Raw genomic sequence first — 20422 nt, 5'->3', positions numbered from 1 at the left:
CCGCGGCGGCGCTCACAACCCGAGGAGAGCGGCTTGCCTGGAAGCGGCGGCGGCGGCCATCGAGACCCACCCGAGGCGCGACCCTCTCGGCCTCCGCGCTCCCAGGCCGCTGTGCCCGCGTCCCTTGAGCTCGCTTGCTCACCTTTCTTCTCTGCTGCCAGCTGCGCCATGGCGTTGGCGTTGGCGGCGCTGGCGGCGGTGGAACCGGCCTGCGGCAGCCGGTACCAGCAGGTGAGCGGCGCCGAATCCCTCCCCGGACCCCGGACCCAGGGCCCTGCCCGCCGGCCGCTTCAGGCGTCTCCGGCCCAGCCTGTGGCCGACGCGACGCCGCGGCTTGACAGGCCGCGCCGGGCCTGGGCGGGCCGGGCGCGCCCCGGGCTCGGATTCGAGGCTCTGGCCCATCCCTCGGCGACCTGGGGCGGCACTCGGGCTGTGGAAAACCTCTGCCCCGCAGCGTTTTCCGCAGTTCCCGCAGCGGGCGGGTCCCCGAGGACCCCGAGGGTCGGAGCCCGAGACCCTCGGGAGGCATCGGCCCGGGGGCATTCAGTGTTCCTTTTTCCACCTTTGGTTTGATGTCATTGGAAAGAAAAGAAAAGGAAAAAAAAAAAAAAAAAGCACGCCTGAGATGGAAAAGGAAACTAGGTGGAGAGAAAAGATTAAAATCGCTGCTACTGCGGCCGATAGCTCCCCGCAGCGAGATGCGATTGCTCAGGGTTTCAGAGCCTAGTCTGTTTGTGGAAACCCATCCCCCTCATCTCTGTTTTAAGACAAAAGTCAAAAATGAGACGAGAGGCAAGTCCACAGTTTGCAGTAGATTTGGAAAAAGGCGATGTTTTTTTTAGCTGGGGCCAGCCCCAAAATGTCGAGCTTCGTTGAATGCTGCAGGGCGTGTGCCTGGGTGTGTGTTTTAAAAGCTTGGAAATGACGTTTAAAGAGATTTAATAGCATGGCTGGGGAGGAAATGTATAGGGGATGATTGGAGTATTATCTGGGTCATAATTTATAAATTGAGGCCCTGGGGAAAAGAGCTGCTTGTTTTACTCGCCTGTGTATGTAGCTGGGTTCCCCTCGGAAATTCACAGTTGCCCGGTTTTTAGTGGTATTTGACCTAATACTTCGTGGTTGTGGAAATTAAGCCGGGTAGTAACTGGTGTTGATTGGAACCTCAGATAACTGCTTGCATCTTGTCCTTTCAGATGTTTTTGGTATAATTTGCATACAGATGTCAGTCGTGCTTTTATGAAATTAAATGTCCTATCATTGATGATCTACAGTTTTGTATTTTAGAAATAAGGAGAACCGGTATGATTAAAACATCTAGATTAACCCAGTGCGGCCAGTTACCAGTTTGTTTTGCTGTCATCAGCCCTGTGTTGTAATTTCCTCCCTCCTCCAGCCGGACTCCTGAAATGACTGGTTAAGAATTTAGCTTCTTGGTTTCATAAACACGCCCAAACTGGCAGTGCAGTCTAGTCCTTACATCTCTCACTGTCTGGGGTCTGGTACATGCTTTTTTGTATGACCTTGGGCATGGCTCTGGGTTCCTCCCTATTTAATCAAATACAAGTGACAGTTGTCACTTAACTGTCACCACAGTGTTCAAAAAGCTCATGTACCCCACAGTGTGTTCTAATTCTTTTCATCCTGCCTTGGGTAAGGCAAACAAGCAAAAAGCTGTGGCTTTTCTTTGTAGTGCCATCTTCTTGAGCTATTAGGTAATGCTGACATATTGCTGGAATACAAAAATTTTGCTGCTGGAGTATTAAAACTATGTATATATTTCTTGGAGTAGTACTTAATAGCTTTAAATAGGCAGAAGTGAAATATGCCAGGGACAGGCTGTCCTTATTTTATTTTTTAAAAATCATTATTTTGGAGAAATAACTTCCAAAAACAGCATGAAAAAAGAAATAATCTTCCTAGAAAAATTGCAAAATATGAAAGTCAACCTCGTCTAAAAAACCCCACAATGAAACCTATCCCCCATGGGTAACCAGAGTTAGTATTTTGATGTGTATCTTTGTGGACTTATAGGTATGTAAATATACACAAATATAAATCAGTATGCATTTGTACAGATAAGGAAAGCTAATATTGATTGAGCATTTACTTTGTGGCAATCACAGGACTAAGTGCTTTACATCCATTATTTCACTAATCCTCATAAAACCCCCATGAGGCAGTGTTTGGTATGATTGTATAGATGACAAAGTCAAGACTCCAAGAGGCTACTTAACTTGCTCAAGGTCACAGCTTCTAAGTAGTGATTACAAGGATAAATACACACTCACCTGCTTAAAACACAGGCTCACGTTCCAAATATAGGCATGTGCATTAGCAGATATATGTGTGCCTATGTATTTTCTTATGTACCCATACGTGTATATATTGAGGTACATCTTTGCACACATGTACTGTTCTATGGGCCCCTGATTATACTTACACACATTTTGTGCATAGGTGCACATGTGTATGTTTACATACCGACTGTGCCCCTGTGTATCTTGTTCTGAGACACAAGTGCATTCACAGAGTTGCATATATGTGTCTATGTTCGCATTTATGTACAGAGGCACACAATACAGGAAATATAAGGTGGGTGAGTATTTAAATGCCTGCAAAGCATGTAATTATGGCTGTGCTATAGTTCAAGTCAGTTGCCTGTTGGTCACGAAGTATGTTCATAATTTTTTTCATTCACTGAAGTTTCTTTTATATACATCATCTGTTTTCCTTAGTATAAATTTTATTTGTGTTTTAATTTTTTTCTTAGTGTAAGTTTTTAGAGGTGGAAATGCTTCATCAGAGAATATACATATTTAAAAGGGTTTTGCATTATAGAATGTTGGTGAATTGTCCAGGCAACTTGATAGGAGCATGATACTCTGGTTGTCACAAAAGGCCGTTCTGACTTCTACTTGATCTGGTTAATCAAATTGAACTGGTCCTCTAGTAAAGTAAATGCAGTGGAAGACTGTAAAATTCATTACTAAATACAAACACAGTTTTGCCTTTATGGTCTTTTTATCAGTAGGACACCATGTGCATAACTTGAACTTAGCATCATGATGCACAGAAAGTCTGAGCTCATAGTTTCCCTGTGACTTTATTATATTTTTTCCCTTTTTGCATTTTGAAACAGATTGTATATCCAAACATTCAGAAGCACTGTTTCAGAGGGTCTAGGTAAGCCTGAGAAACTTGTTATGTGTTGCTCTCTCTGCAGACTTTTATTCCTGTTCATCCATTCTAAGACCTCTTGGCCTCACTAGAATGGATCTTTGCCTGTATCATGAATTTTCCCAGACACTTTCCTAAATGTTTTGAGATCTTTGAATTTGAATCTAATCTCAGGGCACAACAATGACACTGCCATATAGGCCTAAAAATAGACTGTAGAATGTTTAGCTTTCGACTTCACTCATTGCTGAAGAAGTTGACCGCTTATAAGCATCACTAATAATTTTGTATCGTCTGATGACACTGTAGAGCAGCTTTGGGAATGATACCTTTTTGGATAAATTCTTTCAGGATTGCGGAGGAAGGTTTTGAAAGATCACAGAAAGAATTTCATCTCTTCCAAGCCAAACCATATTTATGCTAAAGTGTTAGAGGAAGTCACGATCCTGGAGGAAGGGTGAAAAGTGCCCATGTGGTTTTATTTTTTTATTTTCAAAAGTCACAATTATATCTTGGAATGCCTCTTAGGATGTTATGTCCAGATTTTAAGGTTATTTTGCTGTCTTGGTGGCCTGTATGGCCAATGATCAAAGAAAACTTTTCCAAAACTTTTGAGAAGATGGGTAGAGTTGTTTCCATAGTACCTACACCATTTTACATTCCCACCAGCAGTGTGTGAGAGTTCCAGTTATTTTTTGGGGGGGTGTGGCAGTGTTCCAATTTTTAACATCTTCCTCAATACTTGTTATTTTATTTTTTTGATAAAGCTATCTTAATGGGCATGAAGTTTTATTTTTTGATTTACATTTCCCTAATGATTAGTGATATTGAGGATTTTGTGCTTATTGGCCATTTGTATGCCTTTGGAGAAATGTATATTCCATTTTTGAATTGGGTTGTTTGCTTTTTGTTGAGTTGTAGGAGTAGAGTTATTTCTTAATAATATTTACATTGTCAACTTTTTACCATGAAAATTCCAAACATACTAAAATATGGTGTAATAAATCTATTGTACTCATCACTCAGCTTCAGCATTGATCAGCAAATGGGTAATATTGTTTCATTTATACTCCCCACCATTATTTTGAAGCAAATCCTAGAATGGATGTCATTACCTCCATAAAATTTTTTTTTGTAACTCTAAAAGATGTAAGCAGATAGTATCCCATGAGAAATATATCATGAGGGCACTTTTGCAATTTATTATGAATATGGAAACAGGATTTGTGAGTGTCAGGAGCTGTAGATTACAACTATGATTGGTATTTGACTCCCTCTTGGTAAGCAGTGAGTGTTTTTTGTGTAGCAGCGATGATTCTTGCTGATCCATTGTTATTTTCTTGTCTGGTCCTACTGGTGACCACTTCTTAGGGGAGATTTAACCAAGGCAGGTTTAACCAGATTTAACCAAGGCAGAACTCCTTGGTTTGGGTAGGGACTAAGGCCCAATTGAGGAAATCCTGGCATCATTTCAACTGATGCCACTGGCTGGTTTGCCCGAACATAATTTCACATTACTTTATGCTAGACACCCATGTATCATGTTACCTGACATAACATTGTATTATGAAATAAATCCTATGAGAGTGACTTTGTATTCTTACTAATTAAAAAAAAAAAAAAAAAAGAAGGCCTGAAGAGGTTCAGGTGCCATCTTCTGATTTATTTGTTCTTAGGGCTTTAAAATAATTGCTGGTTTCTTAATAATTTATTCTTACATTGTCTTTGAACAAGTACAACTGTTTAGTGGAACCATATACTTGTAGTAGTCGATGGTGCCTGTTTAGATAAAGCAGCTTCTAACACTTTTTTTTTTTTTAATTTTTTTTTTCAACGTTTATTTATTTTTGGAACAGAGAGAGACAGAGCATGAACGGGGGAGGGGCAGAGAGAGAGGGAGACACAGAATCAGAAACAGGCTCCAGTCTCCGAGCCATCAGCCCAGAGCGGACGCGGGGCTCGAACTCCCGGACCGCGAGATCGTGACCTGGCTGAAGTCTGACGCTTAACCGACTGCGCCACCCAGGCGCCCCAGCTTCTAACACTTTAATTAGAGATTGATGTTGATAACCAGCCTGATGATCTTATCTTTATTCTCAGATCATTTTTGCCACTATAGGCAATTGCTAAATATCACGTATTAAATTTGTTGAGCTTTACATACTCCAGTTGCTACTGTTTCTAGTAGCTATCTAGATAGAAATGCAGTTATGGGTTGTTGCCTTCATCAAGTGTAGTAATAAAGTGAGTGTTATTAGACATCATGTAGCACATCCTGCTATAAAAATTAGGATGACTCATTTTTTTTTTGAATACACAATTTATATTAAAAGTTATAAGTACTGGGTCTAAATACTGATCAATTTCAGAATGTTTCAGGTGAAATATTTTCTTACTGATTAAAGCAATTTCTTTCACATGTGTGAATATATATATATATATATATACACACACACACATATATATATATGTATGTTTTGTGTGTGTATAGATGTATTTTTTTATCCCCCTTAGCAATATTGACAGTTTTTCTTTTAAATTCATATGTTATAGTAATATCAGTTACTAGTTAATGAGCTGCTTGAATAGGATTTGGAGGTTTTCCTGGAAATTGGATGGTTTATGAACAGAAATATAAGAGCTTAGGGAATGGCTTCTGTTTAATAACACTTTGATTTTATTTATTATTCCGTGCTTAAGTGTGTCATTTAAAATTAAACATTTGTTGGGGTGTCTGGGTGGCTCAGTCAGTTAAGTGTCTGACTTCAGCTCAGGTCATGATCTCATGGCTGATGATCTCAAGCCCTGCATCGGATTCTGTGCTAACAGGTCAGAGCCTGGAGCCTGCTTCAGATTCTGTGTCTCCCTGTCTCTCTGCCCCTCCCCTGCTCATGCTGTCTCTTTCTCTCAAAAATAAGCATTAAAGAAAAAAAAAAATTAAACATTTGTTGTTATACAATGGTACACAGATACTCTTCGTATACTAGAGCCAGACAGAACACTTGTAAAGGAAAGCTTGATTTCCCTCCCAATCTCTTCTCAGAGGTGTAACTGCCCCTCAAGTTTGTGTGCATTCTTCAGGCTTTACAAATTTTTTTCCCCAGGGCACCTGGGTGGCTCGGTTGGTTAAGCGTCCAACTTTAGCTTAGGTTGAGATCTTACAGTTTGTGGGTTTGAGCCCTGCATTGGGCTCTGCACAAACAGCTCAGAGACTGGAGCCTGCTTGGGATTCTGTGTTTCCCTCTCTCTCCCTGTTCCTCTCGTGCTTGTGTGTGCTCTCTTTCTCAAAAATAAATAAATATTAAAAATTTTTTTTCCCTTTCCCTTTTCTTTTTTTTTTAAAGTAGGCTCCATGTGCAACGTGGGGCTTGAACTCACGACCCTGAGATGAAGACCTGAGCTGACATCAAGAGTCATACACTTAACTGACTGAACCACCCAGGTGCCCCTTCCCTTTACTTTTTAAAATAAGTCTTTAAAGCATTTTTTTAAATAAACTTTAATTTTTGAAACATTTTTGATTTTTCAAAAATATTGAGAAGATAACAGTTTTCATGTACCCCAGAATCAGTTTTCCCTATTAACATCATTTATTAGCATAGTATGTTTATGACATTAATGAGGCAATACGGAAACATTATTATTGATTAAAATCCATTCTTTATTCAGATTTTCATTTTTTAATATTTTTATGTTCCACAGTACCGTACAGGTTACCACTTTACATTTGGTTGTCATGTTACCTAAGGATCCTCTTGGTTGTGATGGTTTCTCAAATTTGCCTTGTTTTTGATGACCTTGACAGTTTTGAAGAGTTTGAATCAGGTGTTTGTAGACTGTCCCTCAAATGATTTTTTTTTTTGCATTTTTATTGATAAATAATTGACATACATCACTGTATAAGATTAAGGTGTACAGCACGGTGGTTTTATTTATATATATTTTGAAGCAGTTACAATGGGTTTACCTAACGTCCATCTGCTTATGTAGTCAATTGCATTTGTCTAAATCTTTTTCCATGATTAAATTGGGGTTGTGGGTTTTGGTGAGGAAGACCACAGATGTAAAGTGTCATTTCCATCATATCATATCAAGAATGCATACAACCAACATAACATTGTTGATGTTGACCTTGATCACCTGGCTGACGTGGTGTTTGTCAGATTTCTCTACTGTAAAATTACTCCCCCACTCCCTGCCTTTCATGCTGTGCTCTTTGTAAGGAAGTCGCAGTCTATGTACCATATGCACTTAAGGATTGAAGAGTTATGCTCCACCTTGTGGAGGGCAGAGTATTTGCATAAATTATTCAGAATTTTTCTGCGTGCAACATTTATCTCTTTGTATCTATTTGTTCATTGATATCAGTGTGGACTCGTTTATTTTATTCTTTGAGTTGTGATCTAGTACTATTTTATGCCTCAAATTGTTGCACTTTTGGCCATTGGAACTCTTTCAGTTGGCACTTGTGTCCCTCTGACCTGGCTCCATCTTTTGGTTTTTTTAAGCACTTCCTTGCATTTGGCACCAGGATCATCATGTGCATTTCCTGTGCCACCCTAGAATCAGCCATTTCTCCAGGGAGCCCTGGCTCCTTTAATTGGAGAATGGTGTTAGAAACCAAGATCTGTGCTCATTGCTACTGGGCCCTTTCGGTTGACAGAGGAGAGAAATATATGTGTGTATACCTATCTGTATGCATTTCTATATGTAATCACCTGTATCTATGTTAAGCTAACCAAGTCTAACCCATTACTATGTGGATCACTCTAGCCTCCTGCCCTGGCCCCTCTGTAAATTCCCATTCAGTAGTGAGAAACCTTGCTCCCACTACCCACCATCCATTTACTTAATTCTTTAATTCTAACATACGTGTGGAGTGGTGTCACAAATGTTAACCTATTCCTCTGTGGGAAACAGTTTTCTCAACTAGAGGACAGGGCATATGTACAGTTTCTTTGCTTTTAGGTTTACAGACTACTCATTTCCAAAGTTGCTTAGGTCGTACCTTTCCCCTCATCTTTAGTGGGGTTGTTTCATACATTTATAATAGATTGTTAAGAAAAATGATAGGAGTGATTTCTTTTTTTCCCAAATTTTTGTTAATAATCATGTGGTTTTTATGTTAAATTTTTTATAAGTTTTGTTTTTGTTTTTTATTTTTTGTAATCTTTACCCATTTTTTTGAGAGAGAGAGAGAGAGAGAGAGAGAGACAGAGAGAGAGACAGAGCACAGGCAGGGGAGGGGCAGAGAAAGAGGGAGACACAGAATCCAAAGCAGGCTCCAGGCTCTGAGCTGTCAGCACAGAGCGCAACACGGGGCTTGAACTCATGAAGCATGAGATCATGACCTAGGCCAAAGTTGGCCACTTAACAGACTGAGCCACCCAGGCACCCCAGTTTTATTTGTTTTTTTAAAGGTTTTATTTTTAAGGACTCTCTCCACCAATGTGGAGCTCGAACTCATAAGCCCGAGATCAAGAGTCACATGCTCCACCGATTGAGCCAGGCGGTGCCCCAGTCATGTTTTGCTTGTAAAAAAATTGCTTTACAAACTAATTTGGAAATAGTTTCAACTTACAAGTTGCAAGAATAGTATAAAATAAATCCGTATATTTATTACTCACATTCATCTTAAGCATTAAGGTCTGATTAACAATGAATACAGTGCTGTAAAAACTGAAAGCACTGTAAGTAAAACCCAAGTCCCTTTAACCTCTACGGTCTTTTTTCTATAGAATTCTCTGCTTATTTTGCTATTTTCTTTGTTACTAAATTGTTCTTAATTTATTTTGTCCTTGTTAAATTTAGATGAAATTTTGTGAACTAGGGAATCCGGAATACAGTGTTAGTATTTTGAAGCTTTCATTTTAGGAGCTTTATGTTGTAACATCCAAACTCTTCACATACCTCTGCGTTAATAAGCAGGTTTGTTGTTGTTGTTTTTCAGTAATCTTTACATCCAACATGGGGCTCGAACTCATGATCCCGAAGTCAAGAGCTCTACCAACTCAGCCATCCAGGCACTCCAATAAGCAGTTTTTGAAGCTGGTCATGTAGACTTTATATCTGGAGGGTTCACTTTGGGCACTAAGTAGAGACTGGGTTAGGAGAACATAAAAGAACTTTATTAAAACATCTAATCAGTAATACTCCAGCTTCTATCATGAAGTAAGAGGTTGTGTGACTGTGGGTGAGAATTTTAACTTCTTATTGTAGCCTTATTTTGTATTGTGTAAAATGAAGTAGTTGGACTATTATTATCACTTTGATTCCTTCCAGCTTTATAATTGATTGCTTTTGCATATAGGAGCTGGTGGCTTTGATCCAAAGAGACAGCATTCTACTGATGATTTAGCAAACGTCTTTTGTAATAATTATTAAAAAATTTTTTTAATGTTTATTTATTTATTTTTGAGAGAGAGAGAGAGGGGGATGGAGGATCTGAAGCAGGCTCTGCACTGAGAGCAGAGAGCCCAATGTGGGGCTCGAACCCACGAAACATGAGATAACAAACTGAGCCAAAGTTGGACGCTTAACCGACCACGCCACCCAGGCGCCTCATGAATAATTATTTTTAAAAGTGATGTCAGTAAATATAGATGGTGAGTTTATGCTAAAAGATAAAAGAAATTATACATTGTTTAAAAATGTAGAAAATGTTATCTTAATAGTATATTTTAAAAACAGATGGGTCATTGAGTATAGAATACCATTTTGTAATTTTACAGTACTAGTCAAAGCATTCTGATTGTAAATCTTTCCCTTCTGGTCAGCTTCAAATATTGTATGTCCCAGAAAATAATTAATAATGCTTTTAGAAATCATAACTAAAATTTTTTCAAATAAACTTTGTTTTTTAGAGCAATTTTAAGTTCACAGTAAAATCATCACTTGCTGTCACACAATTTTATTCCTTTGTGATAGAAGCTGTACTATTACTGATTAGATGGTTCTATTTTAAAGCTTTTATTTTATTTACTAAAAAATTTTTTAATGTTTATTTTTGAGAGAGAGAGAGAGAGAGGGAGGGAGAGAGAGAGAGAGAAGTGCAGAGAGAGAGGGAGACACAGAATCTGAAGCATACTCCAGGCTCTGAATTGTCAGCACAGAGCCCGCCATGGTGCCTGAACCCATCAATGGCAAGATCATGACCTGAGCCAAAGTCGGATGCTTAACTGACTGAGCCCCTCAGGGGCCCCTAAAGATTTTATTTTTAAGTAATCTCTGTACCTGATGTGGGACATGACCTCATAACCCTGAGATCACGGGTCATGTGCTCCACCAACTAAGCCAGCCAGGCACCCCTGATGAGATGTTTTAATAAAGTCTTTGTAAAAGTGAGAAGCTACTAATTTTAAAAGTTCTAGAGTTTTTTTTTTTTTTTTAAAGAAGTTGGCTCTTTGAGTTATAGTATTCTTTTTTTTTAAACTTATTTTAATATTTATTTATTTTTGAGAAAGATAGAGTGCACAAGGAGGGGAGGGCAGAGAGAGAGGGAGACACGGAATCAGAAACAGGCTCCAGCTCTGAGCTGTCAGCCAAGAGTCCAACGCGGAGCTCGAACTCCCAAACTGTGAGATCATGACCTGAGCTGAAGTCAGACACTTAACTGTCTGAGCCACCCAGGTGCCCCGAGTTATAGTATTCTTATTCACTGTTTTTAGTAGTAGCATTTTCAGAAATTTTGAAATTGTCATGTTACTCTTGAAATAGGATAAGAAGAACGATTTGGGGGTAATCTGTAGCCTTGAGGATCTTACACGTGATTGATGGTTGATACTAGGTTGTTTTCAGCAGTTTTGTCCTTCTGTGACTGAATTGTCACAGATAGAGTATTTTAAGGTGTGGTTAAAATCAGTTCTACTCAGTCACGTATGTAGCAGCATTGTCTTAAGCGTGTTGGCCGAGTTTTATTTCAGGTGGCTGAGTTAAGTGAGGCGATCACAGTTACTTGATATTGTGAGTTTCACAGCCATCTTGCCACCTTTCAGCTGTGACCAAAATGATCAGCTGAGTAGAAGGGGAGAAAGTTATGGGAGGTGTGAAAGGTAATCGTTGGCTTATTATGTTAGCATCTACTATTATTTGGAAGGTTAAAATATCTTCATGTGTCAGGTTTAATGTAATACAAATGCCATTTTAAGTTTGACTTCACATTTCAGTGAAAGTATTTAAAGTAAGAATCTGTAATTGTGTTGAAAAGGATCTCAACAATTACCAGGCCATACCTTCTAAACCTGATTTTGTATTTCTCTTAGCAGATTACTTTAATTATTATTTAATTGTCCCTGGTTAATGCTGTAGTTACTTCGAGAAATGAACTTTTTTTCCCTTTAAAAAAATGTACACTGGCCTTCAGATACTATAGGGATATTATAAAAGGTTATTTAATGATGAAGAAAAATTCCACCATGCAGTGAATGAAAAGCTTATTCGATTATTTATGTTCACCCAAATGGCTAGAAGGATATTTGAAAGATGGGATTATTGTGGTTTTTATTTTCTTCTCTATATTTTTGCCTATTGAGTGACTAAAGAGAACATATTATGGTATTGGTGTAATACTAATTACTTTAATTCAGAGAATGAGATAGCAGATAAAAGACATCATTTTAAGGTGGAAGAGTAGTACCTAGTACCTGGTTCTAGGTAGGAAGCTTCTGAGAAGGTGAAACTTGAGCCTGGCCTTGAAGGATGAGTAAGATGTAGATGGGGGAGACAAGTATTTGGGGGAAGGATGGAGTCTCATGACTTGTTTCCCATGGGGAACATGTTTCAGGTCTAGAGTGCATCACCCTCTGGTCTGGAGGCCTCCTCTTACCTAGCCCCCAGCTTAGTTTAGGTAGTCTGTCCAAAAGGGGGTTTGAGTACTCCCCCCAAGAGGTTAATTTCTCCTGAGCACAGTGAGAATCTCCTTTTGTGACACATTTTGTAATCATATCTTATGTTTTAAACTTTTTTTTTTTTTTAGTTTTTATATCAAAGTTATATATAGGCGTATAGGTTAGAGTAACATAGATCTCATATGCTTATTACTAAAAACAGTAGTCTCCTGTTTAGTTGCCTCTGTCTTAACTCTTTTAACTGTTTCTTTTGCTGTTTTGCTATTATCCTTGTAGCTACATAACATTTTATAGTGTGTTACTTCTTGATTTTTCAGTTTTCAGTGTTTAAAAAAAATTTGACAACTGCTATGGGAGGTAAGGATTTATCTCTATTTTACCACCCTCCCACAGCTGCATGTACTCCTGCTTCCTTTCTTCTCACTTTTCTGATATAGTTGTGTCCATTATGTGGTTAGATCAATATTCAGCATTTACAGTAATTGAAAAAAAATAAACACTGTTCAGGGCTGAAATATGTACTGTACTGTGGTTACTTGTCCTTGCCTGAATAGTACTTTATTTTCCCTGAAGTTAGTAATTATTTTGGGAGTGGGGGGATGGGTGAAATTGGTGATGGGGATTAAGGAGCATACTTGCTGGGATGAACACCCCAGATCGTGCATGAAGTGCCAAATCACTACATTGTACCCTTGAAACTAATATAACACTGTATGTTAACTATACTAGAATTGAAATAAATTTTATAAAGTAATTACTTTTTTGTTTGCTCAGTTTCTATGTACATATCAGAAATTGCTAATAGCACTAATTAATCCTCAGACTTTGACCTAATATTCTCCATAGGTTTTTTTGTTTGTTTTTGTTTTTCTTTTTTGATATGTTCAAACATAACAGATATTTTATTGCTGTTGTTGAGGGTGGGAGGTATCTTTTCTGGCCATTTGACCCATTCTGGAAGGTTGCTCCCAAGGTCTGCCGTTTCCTTGTTATTCCGGGGGTTTCCTTTCCCAGACTTTTTGATTGAAGCCCCTTTCCTTGATTCACTTCTTTCTTTCTCTCCATTTACTGCCTTATTTTCCTAGAACACAGCCTACAGTGTCTTTCTGAGGAAGAATGCATGGGAAGTTAAGCACCCCTTCCTTTTTTTTTTTTTTTTTTTTGTGACACTTTGCACATCTAAGGCTGTTTTATGTTGTTGTCACACTTAGACTTCTGGTCCAGAAACATTTTCCTTTAGAATTTTGAAGGCATTTACTCTAGTGCCTTCTAAGTTCTGTTGCCGTTAGGAAGCCTGAAGCCACTTTTGATGTCTGATTCTTCAGATGTTGCCTACTTTCTCCAGCTCTCTATCTCTTTCACCCTGGAAGCTTTTAAGAGCTTCTTTTTGTCCCCACTGCTCTTAAATTTCACTGTGTTGTACCTTGAGATCTACTTTTGTCCACTGTACCAGGCATTCAGAAGGCCCTTTTGGTCTGGAAGCTCATGTTTATCAGTTCTGGTAAATTTAAACACGTTTTTTAGATTCTAACTCATTGCAGTATTTTTAATATCTGTTTTTTAAATGATGTTTATTTATTTTGAGGGAGAAAGAGAGTCCCAAGTAGGCTCCGCACTGTTGGTGCAGAGCCTAATGCGAGGCCCAAACTTAGAAAGAGCCGTGAGATAGTGACCTGAGCCGAGATCAAGAGTCAGATGCTCAACTGACTGAGCCACCCAGGCACCTCAAAAAGCTCAGGATGTTTGTTTGATGGAGCTTCTTGTTGAATCTGACTAGACTGTTTCTTTGAGTGGACGTCTTTAGGTCTCTTCTTCTGGGCTGCTTAGTTTCCCCCAGAGAATAGGCCTGACTGCTAGTAAAAAGGGAACTGAGGGGCACCTGGGTGGCTCAGTTGGTTAAGCTTCAGTCTTCAAGCTCAGGTCATGATTACACGGTTTGCGTTGGGCTTTGTGCTGACAGCTCAGAGCCTGGAGCCTGCTATGGATTCTGTGTCTCCCTCTCTCTGTCCCTCTCCTGCTCATGCTCGCTCTCTCTCTCTCTCTCTCTTTCTCTCTCAAAAATAAATAAATATTAAAAAAAAAAAAGAAGGGAGCTAAGTGCGGAGAAAGCTAGGAGATCTCAACACTTGGTACATAAATCTCTCAATCACTCTTTTCTGATTTGCTACCCTTTCTCCCAAACTGTGTGTCTCCAGCCCAAAACTCTGTGCTTTTACACTGGTCAGAAAAAAAAAATCTCTAGTCTTCTAGTGGGGATCCTGGAACTGGGTTCTGGGCTGAGTCTGTCACCTTTCTTTCTGCTTTTAAATCTCATTTTCATTCCTACTTCTACCAGTAACTGCTGCCACCAGTCTTTGAGCCTTTTGAGGATATAGTGCAAGACATGTCGCTCTTCTGCTTTCTGGTTTAGGATTCACTCCTCTTGGGTCCGCTGTGGTAGTTGTCACCTTTCCTCTTGCTTCTGGCTTTTGGGATTTTATTGCTGCTTCCTCTCCTGGTACTTGTCTCTATATATTTTTTGACTTAAAATTAACAAAACTTTACTGACATTACATTAACATTTACATTTACTAAAGGATTATTTATGGAGTAAATGTGTGTGTTTAATCATTAAGTAGAATATTAAAATTGCAGTTACTTCTTTTGATGGTCTTTTCTTTGATGAACTACATACTTAGGTTAAAAACAGCAGTCACATTCACTGTTGTGTCCTCTACCCCACACCAATCATGGCCAGACTTGTTAACACATTGAGTGGTGTTACATTATTCTAGCAGTTAAAACACTTGCATGATGGAACTTTCTGGGATTATGAGGTGGAGGGAAAGATAGGAGATGCTTAATGCATCTCTCTATCTTGGCTCTGATTGTTCTTGGAGGAAAAGGGGACCTCATGACCAAGCCTAAGTTTAGGCAGACTCTGTTGAACCCCTTTTGCCATCCCTAATCTGTGCCCTAGCATGCTCTAGTCTAGGCATAATCATAATAATATAGTAAAAAGCAAGCATAGCTTTGGAACTCAGCCTGAGAGAGCTCTTGTTGCTCCTGGGGCCAGCAGGGCCAAGCAGGCTGTAGTCAGAGCTAGTGCCTGAGTTGTAGGCATGTCTGTCACTTTTAGTGTGTGGACATTTGACTTTACTGTCTTCTTAATGTAGAATATTCCATTTCTTGCTATGCCAGTTGTTTTCAGAAGAAAAAAACAGTCTAGGAATTAGTGTGATTAAAATACCAATTTTCCTTCACTTGTACCACAAACATTTATTGAACACCTGTTTGTACCTAGTACAGTATGCTAAGTGTTATAGGTGGAATACTAAATGTTACACATTTCTTATTTCTCAGGAGTTGAAGGTTGAAGATGCCAGTTTCTCCTTTGTGTTCCTTGCACTTTTGTTCCTATTTCTTTTTAAAATTGGTAATTATAGAATCACAATTTTCTTTTAATTTTTATTATGAAACACGGTACATACAAAAGGAATACATGTAATGCATAAGGTTATAAAGCCTGCAAATAAATCAAATACCTGTGAGTTGCAGTCCTTTTTGGAAGGTTTTTTTGTGTGTGTGTCATACCTCCTTGCTTTTAGACTAGCCAGTAAGAGAGAATAACTTTTGTCTTTGTTGCTTTAGAAAGCCTGGTTTCTCATCAGTTTTCTCCGTGTTTTATGTGCTCCTGGTGCTAAGTAGTGATAGGGATGCTACCTGCTGCTGGTTACTCACGGACCTGTCATCACTGTCCCTTCCACAGTTCAGCACTCATCTGCATGTGGCTCCATGCCTCATCTGTGCATTTATTTGGTGATTGTAAAGTAATGTGAATATTTTAGGTACATGTGAACTGGTCGGTTAAGAGGGCATTGAGATAAGCTGCCATTACTTTAGGTAGATTTATGTTAAAACTACACCTCCATCCTGCTTTAGGTAACGTGCTGATAAGGTACCTGTGATGTGCCACTCGGTGTTAAATGCTACGGTGAATATAGAGATAAACCATGCAGAGGTCCCCGTCTGTGTCATGGATACTTTGCTAGTCTCCTTTTTTCCCCTTCCTGAATTGTTATTGAAGTATAATTTACATGCAGAAAAATGCACAGATCATAAATGCACAGCTTAGTGAATTTTCACAAGTTGAACGTGCACTTTTAACTAGTACCCAGATCAAGAAATGACATTATCAGCGCTTGAAAAGCCCCCTTCACGTACCCTTCCAGTTACCTCCTCTGCATTGACTGGCATGTTAGATTTGCTTGGTTTTGATCTTTATTTAATATAATCATACAGTAAATGCTATTGTTTCTGGCTTCCTTTGCTCAACATTATTTTTGTGAGATTCACCCATGCATTTATGTTGTCATAGTTTATTCACATGGCTGTGTAGTGTTCCACTGTATGGAGATCCCACAATTTAGTTATCTGTTCTGCTATTGATGGGCATTTAATTTAGATAGTTAAATTAAAACAACAGTAATGTTATTTTAAACATCCTGGTATGTCTTTTGATGAACATATGTGTTTCTGTTAGATATATAACTAGAGTAGAATTGCTGGGTTGTAGAGTATATACAGATTCATCTTTAATAGGTAATTGCCTTGGTCACAGGTGACTTCAGCTCACGTCATGATCTCACGGTTTGTGGGTTCTAGCCCCGCGTTGGGCTGTGTGCTGACAGCTCAGAGCCTGGAGCCTGCTTTGGATTCTGTGTCTCCCTCTCTCTCTGCCCCTCCCCGACTCGCATGCGCTCTTTTTCTTTCTCTCAAAAAATGAATAAACATTAAAAAAATAAGATAATTGCTGAACAGTTTCCTAAAGTGGTTGTACAGATTTATAGTCCCAATTTGAGAGTTTGGTTGTCATATGTCCTCATCAGCACTTGGTGTTTTCTGCTTTTGTATTTTAACTATCGTCTATGGTTTTAATTTGCATTTCTGTATGACTAATACAATGGAGCACTTCTTAATAAGTTTAGTGGCCATTTGGATAACTTCTTTTGAAACTGTCTCTTCAAGTTTTTAAACCATGTTTCAGTTGGGTGATTTCCTTTTTCTTTGTTTTTCCTTTTTCTTGTTTTTTAGAAACTCTGTATGTATGCTGGTTATGAGTCTTTTGTCTGAAAAATACATCTTCTGCCACTCTGGGTTGTCTTCATTTTCTTAATCGTGTCTTTTGAGTGAATAAAAGTTAATATGAGAAGCAAATGTGGGTGAACTTCTTTATGTCTTTAGACACAAAAAGCTAACTTTAATAAAGGAAGAAATTGGTAGTCTGCTTTTGAAGAACAGCAGTAGGATCGATGTGTACCACTTCTATAGGAAATTGCTGATAAAAATATGCCATCCCCTGTGATGCCCCAAACACTAAGCTAATCATCGGTTAGAGAATATTGACATACACACAAAAAGGTAGAGCCCAGAAGAAACCAGTTGCTAGACCTAAAAAACTACTTCCTTTGGTATTTTATTTTAATATAATGGTATATAGGAATAGTGCTTCTGTCGGTAGATTTAATGAAAAAGTTTTTTCATCCTTGCTGACAGATCTTGGTCTTCATAGTTATACATAAAGCATCCTTAAACACATCTCATCAAATTAACTTTTTAACCTCCAAAGTTATTATTACAACTTAAACTAATAGTCTTCCTAGTAAATGGAAAAAATGGAAATGTTCTTTCAGGAACATTAAGGGGACAATAATCAAAAATTGATGTGATCCTGGCATGTATTTAGTGCTTGATAAAATTTTATTGAGTGAGATATTTAAATTTCTGACTCTCCATGAGGAAGGTTGTTGTGGGCTATGGCAGAAGAAAAGGTAATAGAACAGAAAGCTTGAATCACAATATATTTACATTTGATTATACTCTAGGTTTTATGTCTACATTAATAGTGTTTGCATTTTATTTTTTATTTTTTTAAAGTTTATTTATTTAAGTAATGTCTACACCCAACATGGGGCTTGAACTCACGGTCCCGAGCCCAGGAGCCTCATGCTCTTGCTGACCGAGATGGTCAGGTGCCGTAATAGTGCTTACAGTTTCAGTACTCCTGTGTGGTTGAGCTGTTTTACAGAAAGTTATACAAATCAAACTAATTAAATATATTGTTAGATTTCGTGAGTTTGAGCCCCCTCTTGGGCTCTGCACTGACAACATGGAGCCTGCTTGGGAGTGTCTGTCTCTCTCTGCCCCTCCTGTGCTCATGATCCATCTCTCTCTCTCTCTGAAAAATAAATAAACATTTTTTTAAAAAAAGCCTACTTGAATAGATGTCAGTTGTATTCCATGTTCTGTTGGGACAACTTTTTTTTTAAGGCATTGCTTAATGTACAATTTTAAGTGGTGAATAATTAGGAGTTCATTTTTGCTTCCATGTTGGTATTTTAGAGCTGTCACATATCTTAAATACAACATACGGGTTTAAAAATAAAAGCATGAGCAGTATTCACCCCTTTTGCATTGAAATTATGGACTAGATTTGATATAAATTATTTAAAAGTGAGTCTGGTCTTGCTACTATTTTTACGTTGATTATTCTGTAAACAAAAGATGAATGGTTTCTATCATCCTGTCAAAAGCAAGGGGACTAAGCCAAGTGCTTACTGTCCATTTCAACTTATCTTTGCCAGGAATTTTAATTACTTTTCCAAGTAGGCCCTAGAGCTCTGAAGCCTGAGTTTTCTAAGGAAGTAAGAAATGGAGAAGAGGTAGGACTCAGGATGTTATGGAGGACACATTGTTAGTAAATAGTTTGGTTGCTACTTCTTAAAAGAGGCACAGAGACCTATTTGAAAATGTTGCATGGTTGTCCCTCCTTGTTTCCCCAGTCTTTATAAAATCATGAAGCATGGGGAGGGTGGGGCTTATCATTAACTTGGAAGGCTCTTGGCTACAGATTTTGTTGAAGGTAAGTGCCAGAAAGCACCAGGCGCCATTTACTAGATGCTGTCTTGGTGATGCTATCAGTGGTGGAAATACTTGAGCATAAGACATGGATCCCAGAGGTTGGCAGGTTGATCACAATTTTCTAGTCCCACCCAAAAATCTCACAGTGCTACTATCATAGCCATAGTTGGCTAATTTAGTATCTCTGTGGATGAGGAGTGATTTCTTTTTTTTAAGTTTATTATTATTATTATTATTATTATTATTTTTGAGAGAGAGAGAGGGAGGGAGGGAGAGAGCTTGAGCAGGGGAGGGGCGGAGGGAGAGGGAGAGAGAGAATCCTAAGCAGGCTCTGTGCTGTCAGCATAGAGCCGAAAGTGGGGCAGAACTCAGTTCAAGAACCATGAGTCAGACACTTAACCAGCTGAGCCCCCCAGATGTCCTGAAGAGTGATTTCTCCTAGCACCTTGGCTTCTTAGGAAGGTTGAAGTTGGAGGTGAGTGGCTACTATCTTGCCTTCCTCTTATCTCTCTGGATGGTATTCCTTGTTACTTGCATATCAGGTGAAGAAAGAAGAAAGCACAAGTTGTTATATTCTAGTTCATAATATTTGCTCTCATTTCTAAGGACTAGCATAAATACAGAAAGTATTTTCTCTCCTTCCAATCCAAATTTTATTCATCAGTTGTATTTATATATGTAATAGTGATCATCACAGAAATCTTTATTTTTTTAATGTTTATTTATTTTTAAATTTTCTAAATGTTTTTATTATTTTTGAGAGAGAGAGACAGACAGACAGACAGACAGACAGACAGAATCTGAAGCAGGCTCCAGGCTCTGAGCTATCAGCACAGAGCCCAATGTGAGACTCGAATTCATGAACCACGAGATCAGGACTTGAGCTGAAGCCAGATGCTTAATGACTGAGCCACCCATGCGCCCTATTTATTTTTGAGAAACAGAGAGAGAGAGAGAGAGAGAGAGAGAGAGAGAGAGAGAGAGTGAGATCGTGAACGGGGAAGGAGTAAAGAGAGAGGGGAGAAAGAATCTCAGCAGTCTCCACACTGTCAGCACAGAGCCTGATGTGGGGCTTGAACTCATGAACTGTGAGATTGTGACCTGAGCTGAAACCAAAATTTGTATGCTTAAATGACTGAGCCACCCAGGCATCCCCATCACAAAAATCTTTAAGTGAAAAGCTTTATGAACTGCTGGCCTTTCTGAGGGGATTTACTGTGGTATTAGTTTTCTTTTCCTCTGTTATTGCATTGACTTTTTAAGGCATTATTCTGATTACTCTTCTTTTGCTTTGGTGAATTTTGACTTTTAATTGTGTTTTTATTATGGTATTAAGATTTGCATTTATTTTTTCCTTCTGACATGAGACATAGTATTGGGGATAATCTAATTCTGGTGGTTTATTTTTAAAATTATCTTTGGGGAAACTTTTGAAGTAGAAAAAAATAAATTAATGCTATCCATTCTCAGCTCTTAAAATAGGTTGTTAGCCAAAC

General features: G+C 38.7%; 1 protein-coding gene across 1 annotated transcript in view; it reads left to right on the top strand.

Moving 5' to 3' along the window:
* Positions 1-6: 6 nt before the first annotated feature.
* NDFIP1 (Nedd4 family interacting protein 1) overlaps positions 7-20422 on the top strand; it is a 56558-nt gene continuing 36142 nt past the window's right edge. The window contains exon 1 of the mRNA XM_040454129.1: positions 7-231. Coding sequence (XP_040310063.1) covers positions 169-231 — 63 coding nt within the window. The 5' untranslated portion in view covers positions 7-168. The remainder of the gene's footprint in view (positions 232-20422) is intronic.

The sequence above is a fragment of the Herpailurus yagouaroundi genome, unplaced genomic scaffold, assembly GCF_014898765.1.
Source record: "Herpailurus yagouaroundi ecotype Mexico unplaced genomic scaffold, PumYag 29, whole genome shotgun sequence".
NCBI lineage: Eukaryota > Metazoa > Chordata > Mammalia > Carnivora > Felidae > Herpailurus > Herpailurus yagouaroundi.
Note: the sequence above shows the minus strand (reverse complement) of the source record. Positions and strands in the feature narration are given on the sequence as shown.